The following is a 26,251-nucleotide window of genomic DNA, read 5'->3' on the forward strand; positions in this document are numbered from 1 at the left end:
CACTTAAACCAAGGCGAGAAATAGCATACAGTGGTACCTCGCAAGACGAATGCCTCGCAAGACAAAAAACTCGCTAGACGAAAGGGATTTTTGTTTTTTGAGCTGCTTCGCAAGATGATTTTCCCATGGGCTTGCTTCGCAAGACGGAAACGTCTTGCAAGTTTGTTTCCTTTTTCTTAACACCGTTAATACAGTTGCGACTTGACTCCGAGGAGCAACTGATAGAACGCGGTGTGGTAGCCTTTTTTGAGGTTTTGAAAGACTTTGGTGATTTTTGAAGCTTTTCCAAAACTTTCCCGACACCGTGCTTCGCAAGACGAAAAAAACTGCAAGACGACAAAACTCGCGGAACGAATTAATTTCATCTTGCGAGGCACCACTGTATCGTTTTCCTAGCACTGCAAGACATCTAACTCAAGATTTGTTGCGCCATTCCCTCTGCTTGGCAGAATGTTGCAGATCTTACCTTTTCTTGATATATCAACCACCCATAGGTTTGCAGGTCCCTGTTCACAGAGGAAGGGTGAACTTGGGCTTTACCCTGAGCAGTCTCTGTTATGCATGCCAGCTTCTCGGTGATATCTACAGACTTGGTGTACATTATCTTCCCCACATTGTCATAAAGCCCAGCAGTCAGCACAGCTTTAAGGAGGACCATTTCTTGCAGCGAAAGGGCGTGTGTGCCTTCATGGTGACAGGAGGGCGCTGCGAATCCTGCTGCCCGCACCACCCTGATTAGCTCTTTTTTAACATCCTGAAATAGATGCAAATGGCAACATTTTAACAATTCAACCACTATTCAACAACAGATTTTCTGACAACGGCAGCCTATTTTCTTTTAGTTTATCAGGTAAACTACACTTGATTAATGAAGATACCAAACACATTTACATAAAAGAAACTTGATTGCATTTCATTTTAGTTTCTAAATATATTATAAACAGATAATAAAATTTATGATTTCTGCATGCTGGTTCTATTATTAGTTTAGTAATTAGCCTATAAAGTTCAGGGCCCAAATATCACGTATTACTACAGCAATTTAGAGCCTTGATTGCAAAAGGGGTTCCACACCAATCAGAAAGAGACAATGGAGTTTAGCCCCATCTATTTTGCATTATTTGCATGGAAACAGATACCACTTTTTCCAATGACGTTTAGGGTTACGGTCGTTTTAGTTGCCAGATGAGAACATTAAGGCCCCACTCCACTTGAGCATGTGGCTTAAATGAACATGTATGGGTAGGAAAGAGGCATGAGCGCATGAGCTCAGCCCCCACCCACAACATTTTGCACAGGGTAAAGAGGAGGAGAAGACCTTGTTCCAATAGGCCTTTCGGAATTGACTGCTTTTAATGAAAGCGCTGGTGTTGTGCTGTTTTGATTTTAATTATTTGTATGTTTTAAACATATTTTTATATGTATATGGTTTTAATTATATTGATTTTTCATTTTTTAAAATGCTTTTCTTGTCAATGGTTTTAGCAGTTGTAGTTTTTATCTGCAAGCTGCCTCGAATCCTATTAGGTAAAAGGGCAGGATAATAATAATAATAATAATAATAATAATAATAATAATGTGTGTGGACATGTGGTGTTCTCCCCACTTTGTGTGCTCATTTAAGCCACTTATAAATGCCTAAATAAGGCTGAAGTGTTTTAAATGGCAAAATTGTTGCTGGTACCTCCAGAGTTAATAGCGAAGTTCTGTTGAGGAAATTTCTCCTGCAGTAAGTCATTTCAGCACGGTATCCTCCTTCATGACGAGCTTTCTTCCATCTAGGCAAAAGAACAACAACCAGCTCTCCTAATTATTATAATATAAAAACTCATGATGTAAGAACACAAAACAGTCACAGTCAAGGAATATGGGAAGTAGTGCTTCAGAATGGAGCATGCTTAGTCCTCATGAGGCTGTTTTGGGGGTCCCCCCTTTCCCTTCCCTAAATGTTCTTGCAGCTCTGCAAACCTTTGTGCTTCCTTGATACCTTCCCTCTTTTTTGGGGGTGTTGTATTAGAGCACTGCTGCAGTTCCTTGGCTGGAAATGCCCCCTTTCCCAGGTTAGCACTATGACAGCTGCATTTGCAACATAGACCATTTCTGTTGGCACTAAAGGCAGTTTCTTCAGAAACAGAAGACACAGTGAGCAGAGAATTCGGCTGCCATAACACTGTATACTTCGTACTTCCCCAGTTTCAAAAGTGTAGCATAGCACTATGACAGTAATGGGAGGGCAGACTTGTTAAGTTAACCCTAAGCACCTTGTAAACTACGCGGATGGTACTGTGGGTTAAACCACAGAGCCTAGGACTTGCCAATCAGAAGGTCGGCAGTTTGAATCCCTGCGACGGGGTGAGCTCCCGTTGCTCAGTCCCTGCTCCTGCCAAATTAGTAGTTCAAAAGCACACCAAATTACAAGTAGATAAATAGGTACTGCTCCGGCGGGAAGGTAAACGGCGTTTTCGTGCGCTGCTCTGGTTCGCCAGAAGCGGCTTAGTCATGCTGGCCACATGACCCGGAAGCTGTATGCCGGCTCCCTCGGCCAGTAAAGCAGATGAGTGCCGCAACCCCAGAGTCAGTCACAACTGGACCTAATGGTCAGGGGTCCCTTTACCTTTACCTTTTTAAGCACCTTGTATAGTCTGGATAATAAATAATAACGAAAGGTTTATCACAGAATGCATTCTTTTGATCAAAATGCTTTAGGAAAGAATACTTGAGTTACCCCAGATATGCCTGGTAAATTGTTAAGTGGTCTGAGTTTGCCAAAGCCAGAGATGATTTCGCAAGGTCTGCTTCATCTTTTCTTCCAATTGGTGTAGTAAACGGAGATTTTTCTGTCATTACTGCAGCGAGAGTGGCCTGCAAACCATAGTAAGATATGATACATTAAATCCAATAGCAATTACATCTTTATTCCCACCAGTATCTATTTCATTAAGTTTGCATGAGACCAAGAACCAAAGTGATTACACCACCACAGAACTCTGCTACACAATTCAAAGAATTAAAAGAGTTGGAAGGGACCCTGAGGATCATCTAGTCCAACCCCCCTTGCAATGCAGGAATATGCAGTTGTCTCTTATGGGGATCGAGCTTGCAGCCTTGGTGCTTCCAGCACCACGCTCTCACCAGCTGAGCTATAATTCGTCAGTGGAAAAATGAAAGCAAGGAGTTAGCATTATATGTGATCACAGATTTCTGAAAGATTTGGAAAGTGAAAGAAAATGGCACATAAAAGCTGCCCAGATCCATCTCGTTCAACCTTCTGTTTTTTAAAAAATGCCAAGTTGGAAATTTCTGAAACCTCCTAAGTAAGGCATGATGAAGACAGTTATTTTCTTTATCCTACCAGACTCTTAATTGAGCAATGTTTCAAATATATTATTGAAAAATACATCCTATTTGGGTATTGCTACAATTTTCACTCCAGTTTGCCCTGAAACAGCTAAAGTGGTGTGTATAGACAGACAGATATAGAGATAGATATATGCCTTAAGACCATAACAGGTCCTCAATATTAACAATTATTTTGCAAGCACTGATACTGTCTGAAGTTTAGAAAATAGTCAATGTAATGGCAGTCAACTTACCACTGGTTCCAAGCAGCCAAAAATAGCACCAAATATCAACATTTTACCAATCTTTACATTGACTGGTAATGCTGCAAGATGTTGGCCTAAAGGAGTCAGTTTTGGCTCACTTAATTCACAAGCCCCAATCTTCCGTAGAACGTTCATGGCATTGCCAACTACTTGAGGCTGAGGTGGGTCTAAGGCCTTGGAGAGGAACTCTTCAGGAGATCCAAGATTACATTTCTGTAGATGACCCAAGAGCAAGGAAGAGATAAATGCATTTAATAGCATCCTATAATGCATCCTATAATAATAAAGTATAGCTTTATGGATATATGTCCTCCACCAAAATACACATTTACTCAAAAATATTCTTCTTTACAGTACTTGCATTCATGCGCATGGCAATATGAAACCTCAACATCTGTTCCTGCCCTCTCCCTGCACGGATCAAATAGGTGCTTAAGACATAAACGTTTCCATTTTTTTCTGCAGGCCTTCAGAAATCAAACCCAGCCTCTTATGCTTTCCCGATAAATCAGAAGTATTAATAATTGAAACAGAAAAGCTCATACCATGATGTGAAGGCACAGTTCTTCCAAGGGCACCCGCAATATTTCTGGAACAGAGTAGTCTGCAAAACTTTCAAATCTGCAAAAAACACAAAGGAGAGATGCAGTAAGATGTGGTTCATACTGCTAAATCTGCCATGTGATTATGTACACAGGCGTAACACAGTCTTAACTAAGCTGGCAGCCATTTCATTGACTGAGGATACTGGAAAACAAAACAATAAGGCAAGTTAGTTCTAATCAAGATCTGACTAGTTTGGGCTCTGCTAATTCTATCGAACGCCTCTCAATGTCCATTGTGAAACTCATTGTGGGTGAAAGGGCCTTTTTCACTTAAGTACTATGGAGAGAAATATTTTGGGGGCAGAATACATGTAGTCATTTAACACCCAAGTGAAGTACCATAATAGATTATTTGCGATCATTAGGCTTTAAATATATTTAAGTATTTTTATTTTTATTCTTTATTCTCATTGTAAAGAGCTTCAGGACTTTTGCTGTGGGAAAAGATGCATAAATTCAATAAACCTAAGCCAATCTCAGCGCTGCACTTTAAATAGATGGCTCTGAGCTAACACAGTACTACTTGCTTAGCGTCTAAATCTCGAAGGCCAAGACAGCCTTACCTATCTCTGGTGTACATTCGGAAGCAAAATCCATCCCTCACGCGACCAGCTCTCCCTTGACGTTGTAGTGCACTAGCTTTACTGACAAACGTCTCTTCCAATGAGCTCATTTGACTGCTTTCGTGGTATCTGGGTTAAAGGTAATGAAACACAAATTTCTGTTAAAGCTTCAGCATTAAAGCCATGTTCAGAACTTTCTCTGTAAGCAGATCTGCAAGCAGATTCTGCAAGGTCTGCTTCACCTTTTATTCTAAGTGGAAGATTTCTGCAGTCACATCAAACTAGTTGCAATCACAGATGCCTATTGACCTTCGTAGAATCTACCTCAAAACGGAGCATGGTGTTTTAAAAGGTATGGCGTGATTTGATTTTCTGGGAAGTAAACTCACATTACTGTGAGAAATCAAAGTAGCTTAGAAACTTCTGCTCCTGTGAACAATGAAGATAACAAGAGCAGTGGTCTTTAATTGAAGAGTCCCAAGAGAAAAGATTTGATATAGGATGGATAAGCAGAGAGACCAGGCAAGCTAGATGGAGGCGGCAGCAAGGAGAGGAAATGTATTAATATATATATATTTTTAATGGGTCCAAAGTAGCAAACTAGGATTTTAAAAATGGTCCTTAGTTCGAAAATACCTGATGATTGTCCTAGACAACCTCACACTATAGCTGAAACTGGGTTCAGAAGTACTGGCTGTGGACTCTAGTGTAGGAACATGGCAACTTGTTCAGAATCCTGCAACCTTTTCTTCTACAACCTTAGCATACAAATACAATACTCAGTATTAAAGAGAATAACTTGAAAAGAATTGAGGCAGTTTTGCTATAAATTGTGAGAGGACTGAGATTAGAGTTTATAGCAGACAGGATATTGGATTTCACTAAAAACAATTCCTAGTTCCTTCCTTAGCACCATCGTCTGGGCACCTGTTAGCTTCCTCCAGGACCAAGTTTTTTCTTACCCAATCAGCAAAGATTTTTTTTTACAAAAGGGGGGGGGGATTGTATAACAAAAATGAGCACATGCAAATATCCGTTATGCATGCTAGTTGTAGAATCTTGATTTTCTTGCAAAAGAGCTCCATATTTCTTACATACAACTCCATGCCACAGAATATGCAACCAGCAAAACAAAAACCACTGCTTTCCCAAGACACAGCATACAACTGCATGGTTCTGGTTACAGAAATCAAGTCCTGCCATGAAAATAATCGTGCATTTTCCATGTTACCAATCACTTTTAATCAGATTTATTTATTTACTAAATTTCTAGGCTGCCCTTCGTCTAAGGATCACAGGACATTTTAGAATACAAGAAGGCAGAAATATATAACATAACAGCAATAAAAACAATACCATCCACAAATTTAAAAGGCCATACATTATTTAATTAGCCAAAGGCCTGGGAGAAGAGGAATGCTTTTGCTTGGTGCCTAAAGATATGCAAGAAAGGCACCAAGTGAGTCTTACTGGGGAGAGTATTCCACAAATGGAGAGCCACCGCAGAAAAGGCCCATTCTCATGTTGCCTCTTGAGGAATTAAAAGTTTCTTGGGTTACTTACTGGCACTTTATACTACATGCTCACATAGTATTAGAAACTGAGATATGAAAGCTAGGAGCTAAATGGCACCTTTAACCTAGGTTATGGGTGCAACAATGGAATGGCTAGGCACACTTTTTTATAACAAGAATACAAAGCTGAAAATGAATGAACTGCAGCCAAAATATTATGTTCATTTTTCAAATCCTCTAGTCGTTCCCTTGCCCACCCCCCTAATATTCTTAAGAGGGTCTCTTCTCTAGTCTTCAAAGAGTAGCTGGAAGTGGGTAGGCAGAAAAAGGTCCTCCTTTCCTTCAACTCTGTAGTTTTAATCTGAAATCTTAGACGCAGTACTGCACCCAGAGCTCAGAAACTGCTCACGCTAATGAAATTCCCTGTCGCAAAATGTGCCTGGAACAATGGGAGTTTTGAGCACTGCACTCACATTACAAAAGCACTTCAATACCAATGGTCAACACTGAGTGTTACCTATTTTCCTTTGTCCTTCCAGCGTCAATTACAAAAACAACATCAGGTATAGTAATACCTGTTTCAGCAATATTCGTGGCCAAAACAATCTGTAAAAGAAACAAAAGAATTGTTAAGTGTTTCATTGTTAGTGTGCTGCCAAAGTTTTCCATTGTTATGTGTCCTGCTTTTTATACGTTGGATGGAATGTTAATATTTCACATGACTGTTTTGTCAGCACAACAGCTGATGGATTTATTATGATGCTTTCAAACTAGGGTCTAGGGACCAGCAAATCATCATGCTCTAGAATCTAGGTAAAGCCACTCTGTATTTCATCATGAATCAATACAGATGATCTTCTACATTCTCAGCATTGCAATTTATTCATTTCTGAAGACTTTACTAAAAGCACTGTGAACACCTACTTTCCATCTCATGGAGAAACATTACTTTGCCCAGTAACTACCATCCCTTACTTCTGAAAAATTATGCATGCCAATTGCCATCAAATTGTATGCATATTTATTCAGAACCAAGCTCCATTTTGCTAAGAGGGACTTGGTTCCAAATAAAGGTGCAAAAGATTGCCACCTTTGAGGAAGTGATCTTGCTTATTACCCACACCTTGTGCACAGGCAGACACGATTCTATAGCATAAAAGGGATGCGGGCAGCATATGTACAATTTGGCAGCATCAATCATGTTTCGAAAGATGTGAAGGCAGTCTGTTACGCCAATAAAGGCAGGAGGAAACATCAAACTGGAACACAATATGAGGCAGACATCCTTAGAGTGTAGAGACTTGTATAAACCATACCTTTCTAACACCAAACGGGGGCAACGTAAAGGCAGCTGCTTGGTCTTGGGTGGACAGAACAGAATGCAGTGCTATTAACTGGTGCCTGAAAGGATTGTGTAAAAAACAACAACACTGAATGAGGCATTGTGTTTATTTCCAAGACTGCATGCATGCATATAACAAGTAAACAATGGTCATTATGCTAATTCTGTTGAGCAGATTGATTTATTGCTCAGATAAGCCTGACGTCCAGCACGCTTCCCACTGTGCAGCTCTGCTGGCCAGGCCTCTGCATTCCAAAGTCCACATTCCGATGCTCTGAGCAAAGCAGAGATCAACAGCGGCAAGAGAAAGCTGCAAAAACTCCAGTGCATTCTTCAGTGTGCTTAAATAAAGTCCACTCAGGATCTTAGCAGCTAAAAGCAGTTTTATTTACAGCAGACTATCCATTATCTATCACAGCGAACAGCATCGTGAAAACACGTCCTCTCTCCTCGAAAGCGAAAGTAGAGAGAACAAAGGCTTGAGGCTCTCGGAAATGACGCAGAAGTTCCCCCCTCCCAACAGTAGGCAGGGCGTACACTCTGAGCTGTTTAACCCTGTAAGCTCAGGTTCTCCTCACAAATTCATATGTGGACCCATTTTAGCATTAACCCAAGAAAGGCTCACATGGCTGCATTTTAGAAAATACGGCTTGAATGCTGCTCCAACTGATGACTTCTTAAAGTTTGGGAAGGCAAAATCCCATGCACATACAGCTTACCGTATTTTCAGGCTTATATTTCTTTCAGCACCTTCAACCTTCTTCCAACACACAAAGCCATTGCCCCGACTCATCCAGCATGGTCTGCAGCAGGTGGTGGGAACTTTTGGCCCTCCAGATATCGCTGAACCACAGCTCCTGTAAGCCCTAGCAAGCAAGGGCAATGGCCAGGGATGATGGGAGTTGTAGTTCAACAGTGGCAGCTCAATCTGGATGGCCAAGGGTTCCCCACACCTGAAGTGAACAATGGTTACATTAGCAGTTCCTTAAAAGTGTTGCAGAAACATGAATATTTTTGTCCATTGAATAAATGATAGCAAAGGGGGCTTCTCTGGAGAGGGGAATTCTGGGTCCTGACTTGTGCAGCACTTAAAAATTTATCCATTAAACAAGTGAGGCTCATATTTGCAGCTAGCAAATTTGTTTAGCCTTTCCATAATCTATTTAAAATTACAAACATACACACAGCACCTATTTCCCATGTGAACTAATCAGTGTTTTTCCAAGAATAATTAGTTTACCTCTCCCTTAGATTAAACCTTCTGTCAGTTGAAATGAGGTCATGCAACTGTTGGATATGAGCAAGGCCTGGCAGAAAAATCAAGACAGCTCCTTCTACATTTTTGAACTGGGGAGTTCTGTCTATAGAGGAAACAATAAGGAAACAATTCACATTCAGATTTGTGGTTTTTTTAAAAAATAGCCAATACTCCATGGTTAGACACACACTGTTCTACCATTAAGGAAAGCAAACAATTCAACATCATATTTATTTTATTTATTAAATTTATACCCCACCCTTCCCCACCAAAGGAGCCCAGGGTGGCCATTCATACACAGAACAATCTTCTGTATGTTAACTCAGAAGTCACATGGAGTTTAATGAGACTTATGTCCAGATGTTGCCATCTTTTGTATAAGGGACGCGGGTGGCGCTGTGGGTTAAACCACAGAGCCTAGGACTTGCCGATCAGAAGGTCGGCGGTTCAAATCCCCGAGACAGGGTGAGCTCCCGTTGCTCGGTCCCAGCTCCTGCCAACCTAGCAGTTCGAAAGCACGTCAAAGTGCAAGTAGATAAATAGGAACCGCTCCGGCGGGAAGGTAAACGGCGTTTCCGTGCGCTGCTCTGGTTCACCAGAAGCGGCTTAGTCATGCTGGCCACATGACCCGGAAGCTGTCTGTGGACAAACGCTGGCTCCCTCGGCCCACAGAGTGAGATGAGCGCCGCAACCCCAGAGTCGGTCACGACTGGACCTAATGGTCAGGGGTACCTTTACCTTTTTATGTCCAGATGAGGGTATGGCAGGGATAGAAGGTCCTTATTTTTATCCTGGGGGCCACGTGGCAACGGTGAGCGTGGTCAGAGGCAAACATTCCTTTTTATTTAAGAGCATTTGCATACTGCTAAATTGTCAGGACAATTTACAAGAAGCTCTAAGCAGTTTTATCTCTAAGTTAGTGGAGGGATGGATGTGGCTGTTCCTTTTGCACAGCAAGCTGTGTTCCTGCATTGCAAAGCCAAGGTTTCTAAGCTCCACACACACACACACACACACACTCCTTCCATCCAGGCAAGAAAAGGCATTATGACAGGCAAGCGTCTTCAAGAAGAGCTTGCTGCAGGGCCAGTGAGGAAGTGTGACCAAGGTCCCGAAAGAGACATCTAGAGCACTGCATTTGACCAATGGGTGTGAGGTTCACCAATCCTGATACATAGGATTCTTGTTGGCATCAGTCTGTCTCAAGAGAGAATGGTATGCGCCTCAGGGAGTGAAGTCAAAGCTGAGAATCGCAGCGCCTGCTGTGGCTGCAGAGATCAGTAACTCGTAACTGCCATTTTTGCTGCATTAGCAGCACCTAAGTGACCCTTCTTAAGTACGGTAGTATGGAGGTCCTGGGATGCCCAGAGAACAAGACCTCCAGATTTGTGTAAGGTTTACTCCTTAGTCTCCACCTGCCCTGAATATGTCCCACAAGGACATGTATAAAGGATAGCAACCTTAATATATGGCATTAAACAAAACATTTTGGTCTGTAACTTTCTAACAGCTTTAAAAAGAATTCTAAAAAGACATACCTAGGAATGCAAGCAACTCCAAGATGAGGTCAAAGTTTATCTTGTAGGGATTCATATAAAAAATGGCTTGACGGGTTCGACTGCTAAATTTTTGGTAGTAAGGTCCTAAATCAATACCTGGTGAAGACTGAACTGGAACATGTTCCTAAGAAAGGGGGGGTGAGAAAGAACACTGGAAATATAAGTTCTGAAATGGGTTAACAAAATGGGTATTTGTTTATAGCTTGTTTTATAATACTGCAACATGGATGACAAAATCATAAACATAGAAATGCAAAAAACAGTATAATTAATGCTGTATTAACTATGATTACTACATAAAACAAATACTTTACCTAGAAACTGAGGTCAAATGACACTGATCAAAGACATGCTATGCTATATTTTGGAAAGCGCTTGTTTGTTCCGTAAGCAATTGGACATTTAGGATAATGCAACCAAATTTTGCACAATGATTCCTGAGATCAAGGTTTTGGTCTATGTTTGGATACAGTTGGATGCCATTTTGAATCACAATGGCAGACTGAATCTTTCAAAACTGCACTAATTTTTTTGGTTTCTTAGAATTCCCAAGCAATACCAGGTATGATACTTCTGGTTAAAAACATTTGTGGTAAGTCAAAATGCATAACCTCCAAATTACTTTGATATTCAGGGGTCAGCAGACTTTTTCAGCAGGGGGCCGGTCCACTGTCCCTCAGACCTTGTGGGGGAGGGCGAACTATGTTTTGGAAAAAAAAATATGAATGAATTCCTATGCCCCACAAATAACCCAGAGATGCTTTTTAAATTAAAGGACACATTCTACTCATGTAGGAACACGCTGATCCCCAGACTGTCTGTGGGCCGGATTTAGAAGGCGATTGGGCTGGATCCGGCCCCCGGGCCTTAGTTTGCCTACCCATGGTTTAACTCTTCTGATCTGCCTTGGCTTACACAGTGGGTGAAGGACCAACATGTCATTCCACAGATACAATGTGACTGAAACCATTAGCGGTCCCAAAAGACCCTTTATTGTAAGGGTTTAGTAAGAGAGCCAGTGAGCCAGTGCTGAACAGCAGATATAATTTTGGACTTGAACTGCTGAAACCTGGATTCAGCTCCCTGATGAGTCGTGAATCTCACTGGGTGACCTTGGGCCAATTACTATCCCTCAAACAGCCTGCCACACAGGATCCTCATGAAGATAAATAGGGGGCAACCTCATGTATGTTTCCCTTTGAAAAGAATATGGGATGCAAGTGTATCAGTAGCATGGTTATCGTACACACTCATCCTCTACGTAACAAGTTCAGAGAAGCCCATTTTGGGGTTCTTAAACTGCATGTTCAGAATCCACTTTCTAACTGTTCTGCACTGGGTTTTCAGTACGATGTTGAAATACTGTTCATGAAAGGAAACTTAATCACCTGTGAAGAAAGCGTCTCACCTGGTATTTTGTAACTCCTCCTCCTTTGCTAGTAACATTTATTGTTATTTCCTCCTCTTCTTCCAAAAATTTCTGACAGTATTCAGAATCCTTCTCAAGGATAAAACCAGTTTCCTCTATCACATCTTCAACATGGAAAACCTAGAGTTGTGAAAAAACGAATTATGCTTTGAACGTTATTTTAAACAAACCTGAGCAGGGTTTTGAGTATTATGAAAGGAAGGGACCAGCTTTTTTTTGTTTTGTTCAAATAGGTACCTATAAAGGCTGATCTGAAAAATGGATAATTTAAACTTTGGCACAAGCCTCCTCTGCCTTGTTGTGCTGTGAAACTATACAAGAGCAGCTCATGTTAAACATTTTCTCCCCTCAAAACATGGGTTCAAGCAAAAATAAATCAAAAATACATTACTTGGTTCAGGTATAAGTTGAAAACGTTATGTGGCACTTCTTTGAAAGAATAAAAGAAATATGGACACATGGTTTCCTATGAAGATTTCTTAAACAAAGAGTCTTTTCAAATAAGGACTCAGAATTATAGCCTCTTGTTGCAAGAATAGCAAAATTAGATTTTAATAGCACACCCAAGATATGAGTGCAATTGTATATTTACCTCTACAGGATAACTTCTTCCTGAAATTCTTAGTATGGGACAGTGAGTGAAATAGCTGGAGAATTTCTCACTGTCTACCGTGGCACTCATCAAAATTAGATGCAGGTCTGAACGCTTGTGCAAGATCTCTCTTAGGATAATTAGCAAGAAATCTGATTGAACACTTCTTTCATGGACCTTGGAAAAACCAGAATGGAAAGCGAGTTAATGAATGAGACAGAAACAAGGGCTTTCTATAAAACATGTTGCTTTGCACTGTTCCAGTCTTCTGCAGGTAACTGTGAAAGTGTTGCTAACCTCATCTACTATAACATGAGACACGTTAGAAAGAAGAACATCTTCTTGCAGCTTTCGAAGAAGAACTCCAGTTGTACAGTAAAGCAATCTAGTGGCCTCGCCTGTTCGGGATTCCATACGGATTTGATACCCACACATGGAATTCTTAATTTAAAAAGAAAGAAAAACAGATTAGTATACAAAGGGTGAGCCTGTAGTAAACTGATTACTGGCTGGATTTTGTGCTGTATTTTGAATCAAAAGTCTTACTCCTGGAAAAAATTGTATGGATCTAGTTTTAAAGTGATTGCTTTATAGAGTCTACCTATTTGACAAAAACACAGCACTCTTGGACTTAAGTCGCCTTAAACACTAAATAGCCAATGCAAGATGGTTTTTCAGTAGGGTTTGGTTTTTGGTTTACTGTGCTAAATACAGACTCCGAGCTAGTCTATCCTGGTGATGCTTTCTTAAAGGATATGCAATAGTTTCTCTCTGCAGTACTAATCATTTTTGCAAAAGAATACCAGAATATGAACAGTATAGCAGTAGGCCAGTCATTAGGAGAGATGCTTCAAGTGAAATCCACAGCAAGGAGGGGCTCTACTTGAAATCCCTATGATAAGAGGTCCCATTATAAACTGATAATTTGAAAAGGCACACGGCAACTTACTCTTCCTCCAGGTCCACTTTCGCAGCCCAACTCTTCACATACTCTGGTTGCCAAACTCACTGCTGAGATCCTTCGGGGCTGGGTGCAAACAATATTGCACTTACTCAGATTTCGTTCGTTATGCAACAAGTCCTCCAACAAAAAATGTGGAACTTGGGTACTTTTGCCACTGCCTGTTTCGCCAGCCACAACCACAACTCGGTGCTTTTTAAGAGTCTCTATGAGGGCATGTCGGTACCTGAACACAGGTAACTGCTCCCTCTCCTTTAAAAGCCTCTGGTATCTAGGCGTATTCTGCAGTTTCTTAAAGAGGGTCCTAGCAGGTTCCAGGTCATCTGTAACTGGGCTGTCGAGAGAGAGACCACCAAAGTCCTCTTCAGAAACCAAGTTCTCCCAAGAGTCTTCTGCATCTTCCAATATTTGGGGCTTGCTTTCCAGGGGCTGCTGGGGCTGTTGCTGTTTCAGCTTGTTTAGCAGTTTAGCAATGAACTGGTCACGGGGTTTGTTGGTTTCCATCTTGTTTTCTTCTTCCTTTTTCTTTTCAGTGTCACTCCATTCTAGCCAAACCTCCCTGTATGTGGGAGGAAGTAACTGATGGACTGACTGTGGAAGAGACAAAAAAACCAACAACTTTAACTAGGGAAAATATGCTCTGGACCTGGTAACAGGACGTATACAGTGTGCATGTTTACTGATCCACCAGCCTCCAAAGGTTACGTGTTCACATACACGAGCTACCAAATGGTGAATCAGCAAGTATGAACCAACTCCTGTTAGGTGTGCTTCCCTGGGTTCCTTTGGGAGGAAGGGAAGGATATAAATCTAGTAAATAATAATAAATACAACTGAACGATTTTAAATGTTGTCCGCACTAGGAACAGTTTTCAGAGTTCAATCATATACAAAACCTCACCTGTCCTTTGGTTAATTGATAAAGTGCTAATGTAGCAGCCAGGTGTTGAGCCTGCATGCTGTCCTCTGTAAGGATTGTTGGAATTGCTGTCATTGTTTCATCAGCCGACTTGGTAACTCTCACCCTTAAGAAGTTAAATCAAAGTGTATAAATTCATTTTAAGTCACACCGCAATCATATCTACTTTGGATGGCTTTCAACTGCAAGATTCAAAAAGTTAACCCTTCTACACATTTGGGATTGTAAGTGATACCACAGAGGTACAGTGGTACCTCGGTTTTCAAACGCCTCCATAGTCAAACGTTTTGGAACTCAAACACTGAAAACCCGAAGTAAATGCCTCGGTTTTCGAACGTGCCTCGGAAGTCAAACAGGAAACGTGGCTTCCGTTTTGAGTTTTCTGTATTGAGGCTTCCGTTTTGAAGCTTCCGCCTTCAGTTTTCAAACGTTTCGGAACTCGAACAGACTTCCGGAATGGATTACGTTCAAAAACCGATTTACCACACTTTATACTCCGTATAGTCATGTGTTTGTTCTACTGTGTTTCAACAAACATCCTCATTTAAATAATAATAATGGGGGGGACGACGGGTCCCACTTAGCAACTCCCTCCTAATAAAATCCTATGCTGATGGCTGAAGGTGGTGATGTTTAGAATGGTACACTGTTTGCCTCTTCACCTGCCTCCATCAGCAGAATTTCATACAACTGTGATAGGGCATATATGTGTTAATCCAGCCCATACTTAAGAGAGAGAAAACACCTCCATCAAACTACTTAATCTGTACCAAATGCTGACTGGCTGAGGATGGATAGGAATTAAAATTGAAACTGAAGGGAGGGTGGAATGAACATAGTACTTTGAACACTAACAGAAGCATTCTGGGCTATTTACTAGGGACTGTGAGATGCTGCTCAGGATCACCTTTATCAAAAAAAGGCATAAGCAAAGACTTTGTTCCACACTATGAATTCACTATAGCCTCAGGCAAACAGTTTTGTCTCTGCCTCAGTTTTTCCAACTGGAAAAAAAATAAGCCTTTTTCAAATACCTATTGTATGAACGAGACCAGCGTTAAGTCCCTCTGTTTTAAAGATGGGCATTTTATGTGCATTCAGTAGACATATAGCAAATCATTAAGTATCCATTCATAACCATACTAAAATTAATGGGAAAGGAATTAAAAATTATCAAGCAAAGTCAAAAAGAAAGTTAACATCAGTACATACCTACATTTCCAATATCTTCCTGCTGGAACTTTTTCAAAAGATGGGTTTGGGCACTTGGGATAATGTTTTCTGCACCAGTCAATCAAAAACTGTTTGGGAGATTTCCCAGTCCAGCTTCGAGCAGTATAATCAAAATTCCTCACGTCCTGAGGTTCCTTCTTTTTCACTAACATCAATCAATAAACCATTCATTATTTTGCATGACAACACAGAAGTCATTACCAGAATTAAAGGATGAATGATTTAAACACATAACTATGTGAGTCAGCATTGATTTATACTGCACAGCACTGATTGATTCTTGTGTTACCTGTTCAATCCCAACCACTAATTCAGACTCCACACAGCTCTTACTGTGGTACGATTTATATACAGCCCCCTGCTAAGCCTCTAAACACATGCATATAGAAGGATCTCCCTTAGTTCAAAGGAAAGGGTGTGGAGAAAGCTTGTACAGTGGTGCCTCGGGTTACATACGCTTCAGGTTACATACGCTTCAGGTTACAGACTCCGCTAACCCAGAAATAGTGCTTCAGGTTAAGAACTTTGCTTCAGGATGAGAACAGAAATTGTGCTCCGGCGGTGCAGCGGCAGCAGGAGGCCCCATTAGCTAAAGTGGTGCTTCAGGTTAAGAACAGTTTCAGGTTAAGTACGGACCTCCGGAACAAATTGAGCACTTAACCTGAGGTACCACTGTACTTGCACAGTTAATTCTGAAGACAAAACACAGTGATTACCTCCAGCACCACTTCTTAATAATCCTATTAACACTAGGATGCCACACTGTGCAAGAATCCAGATGAATATAAATTGTAGAATCCTGTCCTATATCACATTTATGAAAAACCAGGGCATTCAGTTAAATTAAAGCTAGTGACTAGCGTGTATTTAGGGTCTTGTGTGGGAAAGCCAGTGTGGTGTAGTGGTTAACAGCGGTAGACTCGTAATCTGGTGAACCGGGTTCGCGTCTCCACTCCTCCACATGCAGCTGCTGGGTGACCTTGGGCTAGTCACACGTCTCTCAGCCTCACTCACCTCACAAAGTGTTTGGTGTGGGGGAGGAAGGGAAAGGAGATTGTTAGCCACTTTGAGACTCCTTAGGGTAGTGATAAAGCAGGATATAAAATCCAAACTCTAGTTCTTCTTCTAGTTCTTCCCTTCCCAAAGAGGTCAGGACTTGTCTAACCATGTGGAGCTATTACCTAACCATATTGGCTTTTGCTTTACTTGAATGTGCGAATTCACATGATTATAATGTGAAACCATATGCAACATGCCTTCCCAAGAAAGGTGCAGTTGTTTGAGTCCCATGTTGTTTGTCTTTCAGGAGCATATAAAAAGGCAAAGCAGTGATGTGTTTTGAGACTAAGCCACTAGAGAAAGTGCTTCAGAATCTTACTACACACTCAAGATCAGATCTGGTAATCCTCTGAGCACTCCACATGCCGCTGAACTACAAGTTCTATCAACCCTGGCCATAGGTTTGAAAGGAGTTGCAGTTCAGCAAAATCTGGAGGCCTAAAAGTTTCCCAGATCTGCTCAAGGTAGTAAACCTACATCAGGCTAAATGACAGGTCTTGCAGATGTTGCAGACTCATGCCAGAAAACCTGTTACCTAAGAAAATCACATCATGCCATTTTAGGCATTCTCTTCCTTGCATTTCTACACAAGGATGGTAATTTATTCTAGATAATTCTTGATAAAGGTTTTATGTTGTTTTAAACAAACTGCTCCATACCTTTTGGTTCCTCAGGAGGAGCTTGAGGTTTTTCAAGCATGCGCAAATTCAATGCACCACCCACTTCAAGAGGCACAGGAACCTTTTTCTTGTCACTTGGTTGGTTTGTAACTTTTATTGCAGGATTAAACACGGGGTGTTCTTCCAGTCCTGCCATTTCTGCCAAGAAGGAAACATAAGTTAAGTAAGGCCTTGGCTACCATAGTGGGAAGGATAAAGAGAAGGGAGTGGATTGCCTATCTTTAAATGGCTTGGGGGAATATCTTTTTGGGTTGAAGATCAGAAAATTCGCATTCCTATGTATGTTAGTAATGTTTGAGAAGTGCCAAGTGGGCATGAGACACGGGTCTTGCCAGTCACATTCTGAAAACTTCCCTATGTGCATTTGTGTAACACAGAAAGGCCAGGCTCTGGATTCTGAATCTGAAAGTATGATGGAACTTATTTAGCTTTCCTTTGTACCAAGTGGAATGGGAGCAATTGCGCTTTTGCACACACAACTTGATCAATCTCATAATGGAAATAAAAAAGTCAATCATGTTTGTATAGCACCAACAATAAACATGCTTCTTCACATTCAATACCAATAGTGTTTTTTCCCCAAAGTACTACAGATAAATGAATTTTGAGTGCTCCTACCTTGTTGAATGCGCCTTATTTTCTCTTGCGCCACCTTCTGTCCTTGCTTGTTTTTGTCTTGCTTGGAAGAACTTGCTTGTTCTTTTGCTTCCACAAGTTTCCCAGCCAAGTGTAAATATCTTTCATTCTGTTCCAGATGAGCTACTTAGTTATTATGCAAGTGCAGATTAAATGGCACACAGTCTACAACAGGAGTGGGGGACAGTTTTGGCTCCATGAGCCAGACTGGCCTCATAGGGCCAAATCTAACAGGTGGTCTACCCATGGTGTCATTATAACAAGACATGATTGACAGCTGGGTGGGGATGCTCACCTGTCAAAATGACTTCCCCTCCAATCTCAAATGGGAAGAGGGAGAAGACTTACAAAAGCATTTACAATCTCCACCCCCCTCCACAACACACTAAGATCAGAGTCTCTTCGTGACAATCTCACTCTGATCTTTAATCTCTGCTCATCTCCACAACATCAGCTGAGAAGCGACTTTCCTTTTAGAGCTCTTTTAACTTACAAAGAGTGAAAGATGATGGTAAGCATATTGTATTGCATCAACTCAAGAAAGTTGCTCTTAAGCACTCACAGTAGAGTTCTAGAACTATGAAAAGCATTTTCAGTTTTCTTAGGCCTGGAATTATGTAACGAGCTGCTTGATATAAATGACAAAGGACTCATACTTTAATGGATACTTGAGTAGATGTAAACATAATGAGGTTGCGTTGAAATCAAGAAGTATTTCACCTAACATGGTGCCTGTTAAACTTGAAACTGCCCATGCTTTTCAGCAAACAAAGATCTATATAAAATGGCTTATAAACTTACCGGATCAAATTTTTCTTCCTCTGAATTTTTCACAGATTCGCTGTTCTCCTCGTCACTCTGTTGGTCTGCATACTGCAAGATCCATTCCTTCATGCTGATATCCTTGTGTTTTCCTGTGTTTACCTTTGGATAGTGTAAAAATAATTTGATAAGGAGGATATACATGAATTATTCACTCTCTATAATTAGCCATTCTTGATATGAGACAGGTGCTCTCTATAAAGAGATAGTCCTACTTTTTTTTATTCTCAATCTATTTATGAATGGAGAGAGGTTTTCTTTAAATATCAGCTGATACTGATACACCTGTTTCTACCACTTCAGTCAGCGAAAACAGACCACAGATTAGAGTGAAGCGGTGCAATCCTTTGCATATTTAATTAGAATGAAGTTCCACAGTGTCAAACAGGGATTATTTATTAGTGAGTTTAGGATTGCTAGCCTAAGGGTTTATTAAATTAAACTGTAAACAGGAACATGGCCTAGGAAAATATGAGATATCAAAAAGTAGTAATAAAACCTAAAATATTTTATTAGTTGTAAGGGAACCTCTTGATTTAATTCCTGCAAGATAATTTTTCCCATATATTATTTTAAAATATTCTCACACTACTATTTAGAGCAAAAAAATCAATCATACAATAAAAAATGAAAATTGACAAGTAGCTTCCTTACTCATTAATTCTGTATTTTTTAAGGCTTCAAAAAACCCTTCACATGGTTTCTCCCTATCCAATAAAGTACCTTTTTTTCATTGTCGTCTTCCTTCTTTTTATTGTTTGGTGCCTGGGGAGTTTCACTTCGAGGCAAAGGAGAATGGAATTTTGCTCTAGTTTTCTGTTGCTCTTCCCCAAACTGCTGACTGAAACCTTCAGGCAATGCATCTTTAAAAGAAAAGTTGAAATTTAAATAATGCTTATGCACATGTTCTTTACATGTGCATACTACTGCTATGTTCCAGTACAGAAAAAGGAATTTAAACCCTCCCATTATTTTCATTGAGTTTTACTCCAATAATAATTTCAACACTAATTGTTTGGTCCCAAAGTAAGTGCACTTAGTTCAAATATATATTCACTATTCTCCTCCTGCTCATCTCATGAAAACCTTTGTACCTATGCCCTATATTAACTATTTCAACTAAATGAGGGCAAATATATGTTGTCTGAAGCTTGAAACTGCCTGTTTTAATATGTGTAACATCTACTTGATTTTTTATTTAGCAGTTAAACTCTGGGCAACACAGTAAAGCAGGCTTCCTCAACATCGGCCCTCCAGATGTTTTAAGGCCTACAACTCCCATGAACCCTAGCTAGCAGGACCAGTGGTCAGAGATGATGGGAATTGTAGTCTCAAAACATCTGGAGGGCCGAGGTTGAGGAAGCCTGCAGTAAAGTAATTCCCCATGGTAGTTCCAAGTAGTAAGCAAGTGGTAAATTACTAGCATGAATGCAAGCTTCTATAACTTTCTTAACAAATTGTAAAAGGAGTAATACATAAAGACAGGAAAAGGTCAATTTCAGTTTCAAGCAGCACTCTTAAACTTCAAAGCCAGATTTTTCCTTTATATTTACCATCAGAAAGGTTTAAGCACAGCCAGTCTAATGCAGAATGCAGATCACCACCATACAAAATAGTATTTTTCATAGCTTCTTCAATATCTTCAGTCTTAAAAGAAAATCCTTGCAAAGCCATGTACACATCCTACAAAGAACAGTATGTTAAGGAATCAGAGGTTACTTGCCCCAGACTTTTTATCTTGGAAACACTTGAAAAAGCAATCTCCATTTACTGTTATTACATAGTAGTTTTATACCACTGGAAGTGTAGTACTGTTCCCAATGCGTAGGGCATAAGGAAATCCATACTCACTGGAAGCTACATGTGTCAATCAGAGTTCCTTGGGATCAGTCCCAAAAGTTTTGTATAATATGCAAAGTTAACAGTTCAAAGAGGTAGTCAGCTAGTATTGAGATGTTACAGAGTAACCCAAAGTTAGGGTTACCATATTTCAGCTTGTTTGGAGGTTCTAGCAGGGGAGCGCAGCTATCGTATACCCTTGACCGAAGAACGGTACACTCCTTCTATCTGGGATGGTCGTCCTCTTCCACCGAGCGCGCAGCTTCGGGAGGGACGCACATGGAGCGGTGAGGGAGGAAGGGGACACCCGCCTAGCCAGCCAGATCAGCCGAATCAACCCTGGCGATCAATGGGGTGACAGATGTCGCAGCCAGATCGCCCTCACATCCAGGGTTACCATATTTCAGAAAGTGAAAATCTGAACACAAAATTTTTTTGGGTGGTGTGGTGGTGGTGGTTGGTGAGCTTTTTTTTTTTTTTTTTTTTAGTTTTGCCCAAAGTTGTTGATCTTTGAAGTTCTGGGTCTATTTTTAAGGAAGTTCTCCAAAATCAAGACTTCTGTTGCCATGTGTCATGATTTTTCTGGACGTTTCAGCTATTTCCACCCAGACACTGTTTCCAACTGCCGTATTCCAGCTATGTCTGGGAAATTCCAGATTTATGGCAATGCTACCCAACATTTTAATTATGGTATAGCGATTGGAGTGAACTGTGAGATCATGTACTCCTTCCCCCACCCGTCTACCCTCAACCACAAATTACCCATACCAGACTTAAGGGGCAATGCCAACACTGAGAAACTATGGTTAACATTAACTGTGTTCCCTTCTCAAGCAAGGCCTGCTAGCCAGCTTCAAATTCTGATTTCAAAAACTGATTTAGAATCTTAGTTTGCATTGTCCATGATTAAGGTTGGTACAGTAAGGAAATGGTTTGGAAATGTATGCTTCAGAAGGAAACTGAGTTCAACCACAAATACATTCTTGTATATATCTTTCAAAATAAAGCCATAGCTCAGTGCATGTAGGAAATGCCAGGTTCAATGCTCAGCATCTCCAGGTAGGGCTGGGGGGGGGGGGGGAATGTCTACCTAAAACCTGGAGAACTGCTGCCAGTTAATGTACAGAATACTGAACTAGATAGGCCAATGGCTAAGGCTGGTTTCCTTTCTTCCTTGTTTGCTGATGAACAGTAGGATAGTCAACAAAGCGGAATACAACAAATAAGTCTTCACTATCAATTTCAATGAATATTTTTTTAAAAAAGACACATGAAATTATAAAAATCAAACTAAACTGAATTATGATTAAACCTTTTCAGTGACTCCCCCATTCCCAAACATTTGTTACTACATTTGTTTCTCATATTTCACCTGTAATTTCTTTGCTGTAAGTCTTCTAGAAATCATTCCCTGTTCACCACTTTGTTTCTTATGCTCATTGATTACACCAATAATTCTTTTTTCCAAGTTACTGTTAATCACTACCTGTGAAGGCAAAAAATAGTTACAACCAGAACAAGTTCTTGCAAACTGTTAGCTGCAAGTGCATTAATAGCCGAGCACAAATGCAAGCCCATTGAAACAGAATATACACTGAGGCATGAATTGTTCAGATTACTACATGAAAAGATTGATGTACTAAATATGCATCTATGTAAAGAAATTACTTAATAGCGTGTGATGTTTTAAAGGTGAAGGAATGCTCAATATTACTTATGTACAATACTTTCACTTCAGATTAGTCTAACATAATAAAACATGCGTCTTTCCCTAACAGATGCCCTTACCTTAAGAATAGATTTATCTGCATTTGCGGAAGCACCAGAGTCAGATGATGAACCAAAGCTGTAGGTTTTTGGACCTGTGTAGCCAAACAAAAATTATTTGAGTAATATCATACAGAGGCAAAACTGACAGTCAAAACACTGCTTTCCTGATATAAATAACTGGAATACTTGTTTGTTATCAGTGTACTCCTTTTACATATACTAGACCATGCTGAATTTAGAGCACAAGCAAGCAATGGAATGGGCAGATATATCACTGACATCATGCCAAAAACACATGAATAGTCTAGCAGACATGAAGCTTAAACATGGCTAGAATCACATATGGAAAGCTTACATGGGTAATTCATTATTACAAATTTCTTTATACACCTTTCCCATGAATCATTAGAAAACATTAAGTTAAACTAATATATATGATTAAATAGATAGATAATTATAATAAAAACAGCAAATCATCAACCCTTTTATTAAAAGCAGTCAGTTCCCCAAAGCCTGTTGAAATACAAAGGTCTTCACCTGCTGGTGGAAGGATAACAGAGAGGGAACCAGAATCTGGGAGCATCTACCAAGAATGCCCTCTTCCATTACCCTACCAAGCGTGCCTGTGTGGGTGGTGGGACAGAGAGAAGGACTTTCCCTAAAGATCTCAAAACATGGGAAGGTTTGTATGTAGGAATGTGGTGTTTCTGATAGCCCAGACCTTGGTGCTATACAGGCACTTTGAACTGCGCCTGGAGTCAGACCAGTAGCTAGTGGAGCTATTGTTAACCACCCAACTGCTGTTCTTTGAGCCCCGTTGAAGTTTCTGAACACTTTTCAGTGGCAGCTCCACCCACAGCTCGTGACAGCAATCCAAACATATGGGCTTTCAAACATGGCCTGCCTCCTTAGCATAAATCAGGTTACAAGAAGCAATACGGTAAGATGATCAGGCTTAAGACCGATCTGGTCCAGCATTTCATCCTCACAGCGGCCAAACAAGCTCCTTGGGGAAGCCCTCAGGCGGGACCCAAGCCCCACAGCGCTCTCCCCATTTGTGATTCCCAGCAACCAGCCTTCAGAGGCGGTGGAGGGAGAAAAGTAGCCATCGCGGCTCGTCCCAACCTTCCTTGCAGCCTGGGGAGGCAGCAACGGAAAGCGCTTCACCTGTCGGATTTCTGCCTTAAACGAGCAGAGGGGAAGCTAAATGGATGCCCACTGAAATCCTACACGACACGCAACGCGGGAGTAAGTCCTATCGAAGCCGATGGGGCTGGCTTCCGAGTAGGCGTGCGGAGATCCCTGCACCCGGCGGTTCCCCCGGCGGTACCTTGCTTCAGGCGCGGGTCCTTGCCGGCGGGGCTCGGGCGGGGCGCCGAGGTTCTCTTGCCGGCAGCTTCGCCGGCGGCTCCGGACTCGGTCGCGCCGGCGCCCACCGCTTTGGCCCGGGCTGCGGCTACCGCGGCGGGATGGACCGCCCCAGCCCCCGCGGCGCCGCTGCCGCCCTTGTGCTTTTTGTTCTTGCCGCCCATGCCTGACGCCCGCGCGCGCCCCTCTCCGCCGCGGAACCCGCACAAAGACCTCGCGCCGGCTCCGCTGGCATCCGGGCTCGGCAAGCCTCCCGCAGGGACAGCCGCTCTGATTGGGCCGCAGGCAGCTACGGGCACGTCCTAAGCTTTTGACTCGTGTTTACGGGCACTTCCGCCCTAAGGCGCACGCCACTTCCTGCCGTTTTCTAAGAGAACTTCCGGTTGCTCTCTTCCCCCACCTCCCAGCTCCTCTTCCGCTTAAAAAACAAAACACCAACAACGCTTTTCTGTCTCTACGCACACAGAGACATAAAAAAGTAAAGAGTCGTTGTAAAGTGGTTCTCTGGTTCTCAGCTGGTTTTTAACTGTTTTGTGCAACGTGTCGCAGTTCTTGTAACGTGGTTCCTATTGGGAGCCGCACTAGGATCCCTTTGGGGAAGAAAGGTGGATGTTAACTTTGACATAAAAAGACGAAATATTCATAGCTGTCAACTTCCAGATTTGAAAATAAGGGACCAGCAGCCTCACCTGTCCCGGGGACGGTCTACGGCATATCTAACAATCCGGGATAGCAGCGGGAAGCAGTGGGAAACGGCGCTGGAATAAGGGGATTTACCGCAAAAAAAGGGAAGGTTGACAGCTATGCAAATACTGTAATATTTTTAAATGTCCCGCGAGGCGGAATGGGAGAGCTGCTCGAAGAAATAAACGGAGACATTCTAAAGTAGTTGTGATCCTATCCCCACTGGATTTAATGGTGGTTGTGGTGTTAGCAGAGGCGTGCAAGGGAAATGAATAAGGCTGAGCAACAACACCATATATTCGAAGCCCATTCTTTCGCTCAAAAGTATCTGCCTACTGTTGTTTGCTCCTCATAGAGCTATAATTCCAGCAACCTTTCATTTAATATAGTTCCCAGCCTCTAAGCTGCAGTGCCCATAATTCTTTCATGGGTTGTGTTTGAAATGTGCTTTAAATGCATACTTTAGGCAACCCCAGGCAAGAGGGGCAGACGGTGACAGTTCAGTTAAAGATAAGAATGTATACAAATGTAGCCAAATAAAATAATACTACTTTTATTATTTATACCCTTTAGGTATAAATAAAAAAGGCGTAAAAAAGACCTTTCTATTACTTTTGGTGTAACAGAATAACGCAGCTCCCTTCAAGTGGCCCTGCGCGTCTAAATTTTTTTATCTCTGAGGATCAGGGGGGCCCTTTCAACGTCCGCCGGAAGTTCAGCCTAAAAGGCCGCTCTAGGGCGCGCGACGCTATCGTCCTGCGCGCGGTGCGTGGCGGGAGTGCCTCTCGCGTGTGTTTGCCGGGGAGTGGGAAAGATGGCGGACGCCTTTGGGGATGAGCTGTTCAGCGTGTTCGAAGAAGACCCTGCCGCCGCTTCCGGCTCGAAAAAGGCGAAGGGGGCAGCTGAGGCGACTGCCGCTGCCGCTGCTGTAGGCAAGGCCGGGTGAGGATCCAGGGGAGAGCTTGAGAGGGAGAGGCGGAAGGGCAAAGTTCGACCGTCCCTATGGAGATGGCTGCCGTTTCGCGGGTTGTTGGACGCAGGCAAAGGGTCGCCCTCGAAGTGCCCCGAGGGACAACTAGAGGAGGAGGCTGTAGTTCCCTGTTCCTGTTAAACGTTTCTCCGCGATAGGGGATCGCTAACTTTCTTTGCAAACTGAATAAAGTTTTGGGAGCACCGCACATCACCCCAAAGCTACTTACAAACAAACCCCACATCGATACATTACAGCCGGGGGGGGGGGCGGGGGAAAGAAATACATTAAAAATATCCCACAAATTTCTAAAAGGCCACAGGCCTGGTTATAGAGGGAAGCTTTTGCCTGGCGCCTATATGATTGCACCGGAGGAGCTTCCCACATGTGGAAGCCTTTCCCTTTCCCCCTCACAATAAACTTTTCTGAAGCCTCACTTGAAGCTTGACACCGAAGGGTTAGCTTCCCTGTCCTATTTCAGACTGTGTTGCCTGAAGCAAATAACCACAAATTTGGAATGAATTCTGCGCATATTTGAAAGGTTTATGCAATCCGCTCGGTATGGGATAACAGATGAGACATTTCCTTCTGGTAGAGATGATAGAGGTTATAACAGCTGGCCAAGTCCGGGGAGGAGGGGGGAAATATGAAAAATTGTTAATAATAATCTCTCAACAATATTGAGAAATATTGTTAGGGGATGTATACATAGAAAAACCAATAAAAATATTTTTTTTAAAAAAAACCAACAACTGGCACTGTTGCCTCTAGTAGTGTCAGATAAGTGATGGGCCCACAGCCAACCAACTTTGGAGATGCTGGGTTTTTGCTGCTTGTTCTGGG

General features: G+C 41.8%; 2 protein-coding genes across 4 annotated transcripts in view; one reads left to right on the forward strand and one right to left on the reverse strand.

Moving 5' to 3' along the window:
• The window catches only part of DHX29 (DExH-box helicase 29), a 28,199-nt gene extending 4,148 nt beyond the window's left edge, over positions 1 to 24,051 (reverse strand). Inside the window, exons 1-24 of one of the 3 annotated variants that reach the window (XM_080972297.1) lie at positions 23,717 to 24,049; positions 22,405 to 22,478; positions 21,989 to 22,102; positions 20,331 to 20,460; positions 19,501 to 19,640; positions 18,757 to 18,879; positions 17,938 to 18,064; positions 17,299 to 17,457; positions 15,560 to 15,725; positions 14,330 to 14,453; positions 13,417 to 14,019; positions 12,765 to 12,908; positions 12,468 to 12,644; positions 11,855 to 11,995; positions 10,426 to 10,570; positions 8,870 to 8,990; positions 7,604 to 7,688; positions 6,805 to 6,893; positions 4,774 to 4,902; positions 4,151 to 4,226; positions 3,594 to 3,818; positions 2,726 to 2,862; positions 1,685 to 1,778; positions 467 to 754 (exon numbers count right to left, since the gene is read on the reverse strand). In XM_080972297.1, the coding sequence (XP_080828423.1) occupies positions 467 to 754; positions 1,685 to 1,778; positions 2,726 to 2,862; positions 3,594 to 3,818; positions 4,151 to 4,226; positions 4,774 to 4,902; positions 6,805 to 6,893; positions 7,604 to 7,688; positions 8,870 to 8,990; positions 10,426 to 10,570; positions 11,855 to 11,995; positions 12,468 to 12,644; positions 12,765 to 12,908; positions 13,417 to 14,019; positions 14,330 to 14,453; positions 15,560 to 15,725; positions 17,299 to 17,457; positions 17,938 to 18,064; positions 18,757 to 18,879; positions 19,501 to 19,640; positions 20,331 to 20,460; positions 21,989 to 22,102; positions 22,405 to 22,478; positions 23,717 to 23,918 (3,813 nt within the window). In that variant the 5' untranslated portion in view covers positions 23,919 to 24,049. Of the gene's footprint in view, positions 1 to 466; positions 755 to 1,683; positions 2,262 to 2,632; positions 2,863 to 3,593; positions 3,819 to 4,150; positions 4,227 to 4,773; positions 4,903 to 6,804; positions 6,894 to 7,603; positions 7,689 to 8,869; positions 8,991 to 10,425; positions 10,571 to 11,854; positions 11,996 to 12,467; positions 12,645 to 12,764; positions 12,909 to 13,416; positions 14,020 to 14,329; positions 14,454 to 15,559; positions 15,726 to 17,298; positions 17,458 to 17,937; positions 18,065 to 18,756; positions 18,880 to 19,500; positions 19,641 to 20,330; positions 20,461 to 21,988; positions 22,103 to 22,404; positions 22,479 to 23,716 lie in introns of those variants that run through there. The other 2 variants (XR_013977142.1, XM_080972298.1) reach the window with 2 other exon arrangements.
• A 1,158-nt stretch (positions 24,052 to 25,209) lies between these two features.
• Positions 25,210 to 26,251, forward strand: part of MTREX (Mtr4 exosome RNA helicase) — a 47,594-nt gene continuing 46,552 nt past the window's right edge. Inside the window, exon 1 of the mRNA XM_080972397.1 lies at positions 25,210 to 25,380. Within this exon, the coding sequence (XP_080828523.1) occupies positions 25,253 to 25,380 (128 nt within the window). The 5' untranslated portion in view covers positions 25,210 to 25,252. The remainder of the gene's footprint in view (positions 25,381 to 26,251) is intronic.

This window comes from Podarcis pityusensis (assembly GCF_964106645.2).
Source record: "Podarcis pityusensis genome assembly, chromosome: 11".
NCBI classification, from domain to species: Eukaryota; Metazoa; Chordata; class Lepidosauria; order Squamata; family Lacertidae; genus Podarcis; species Podarcis pityusensis.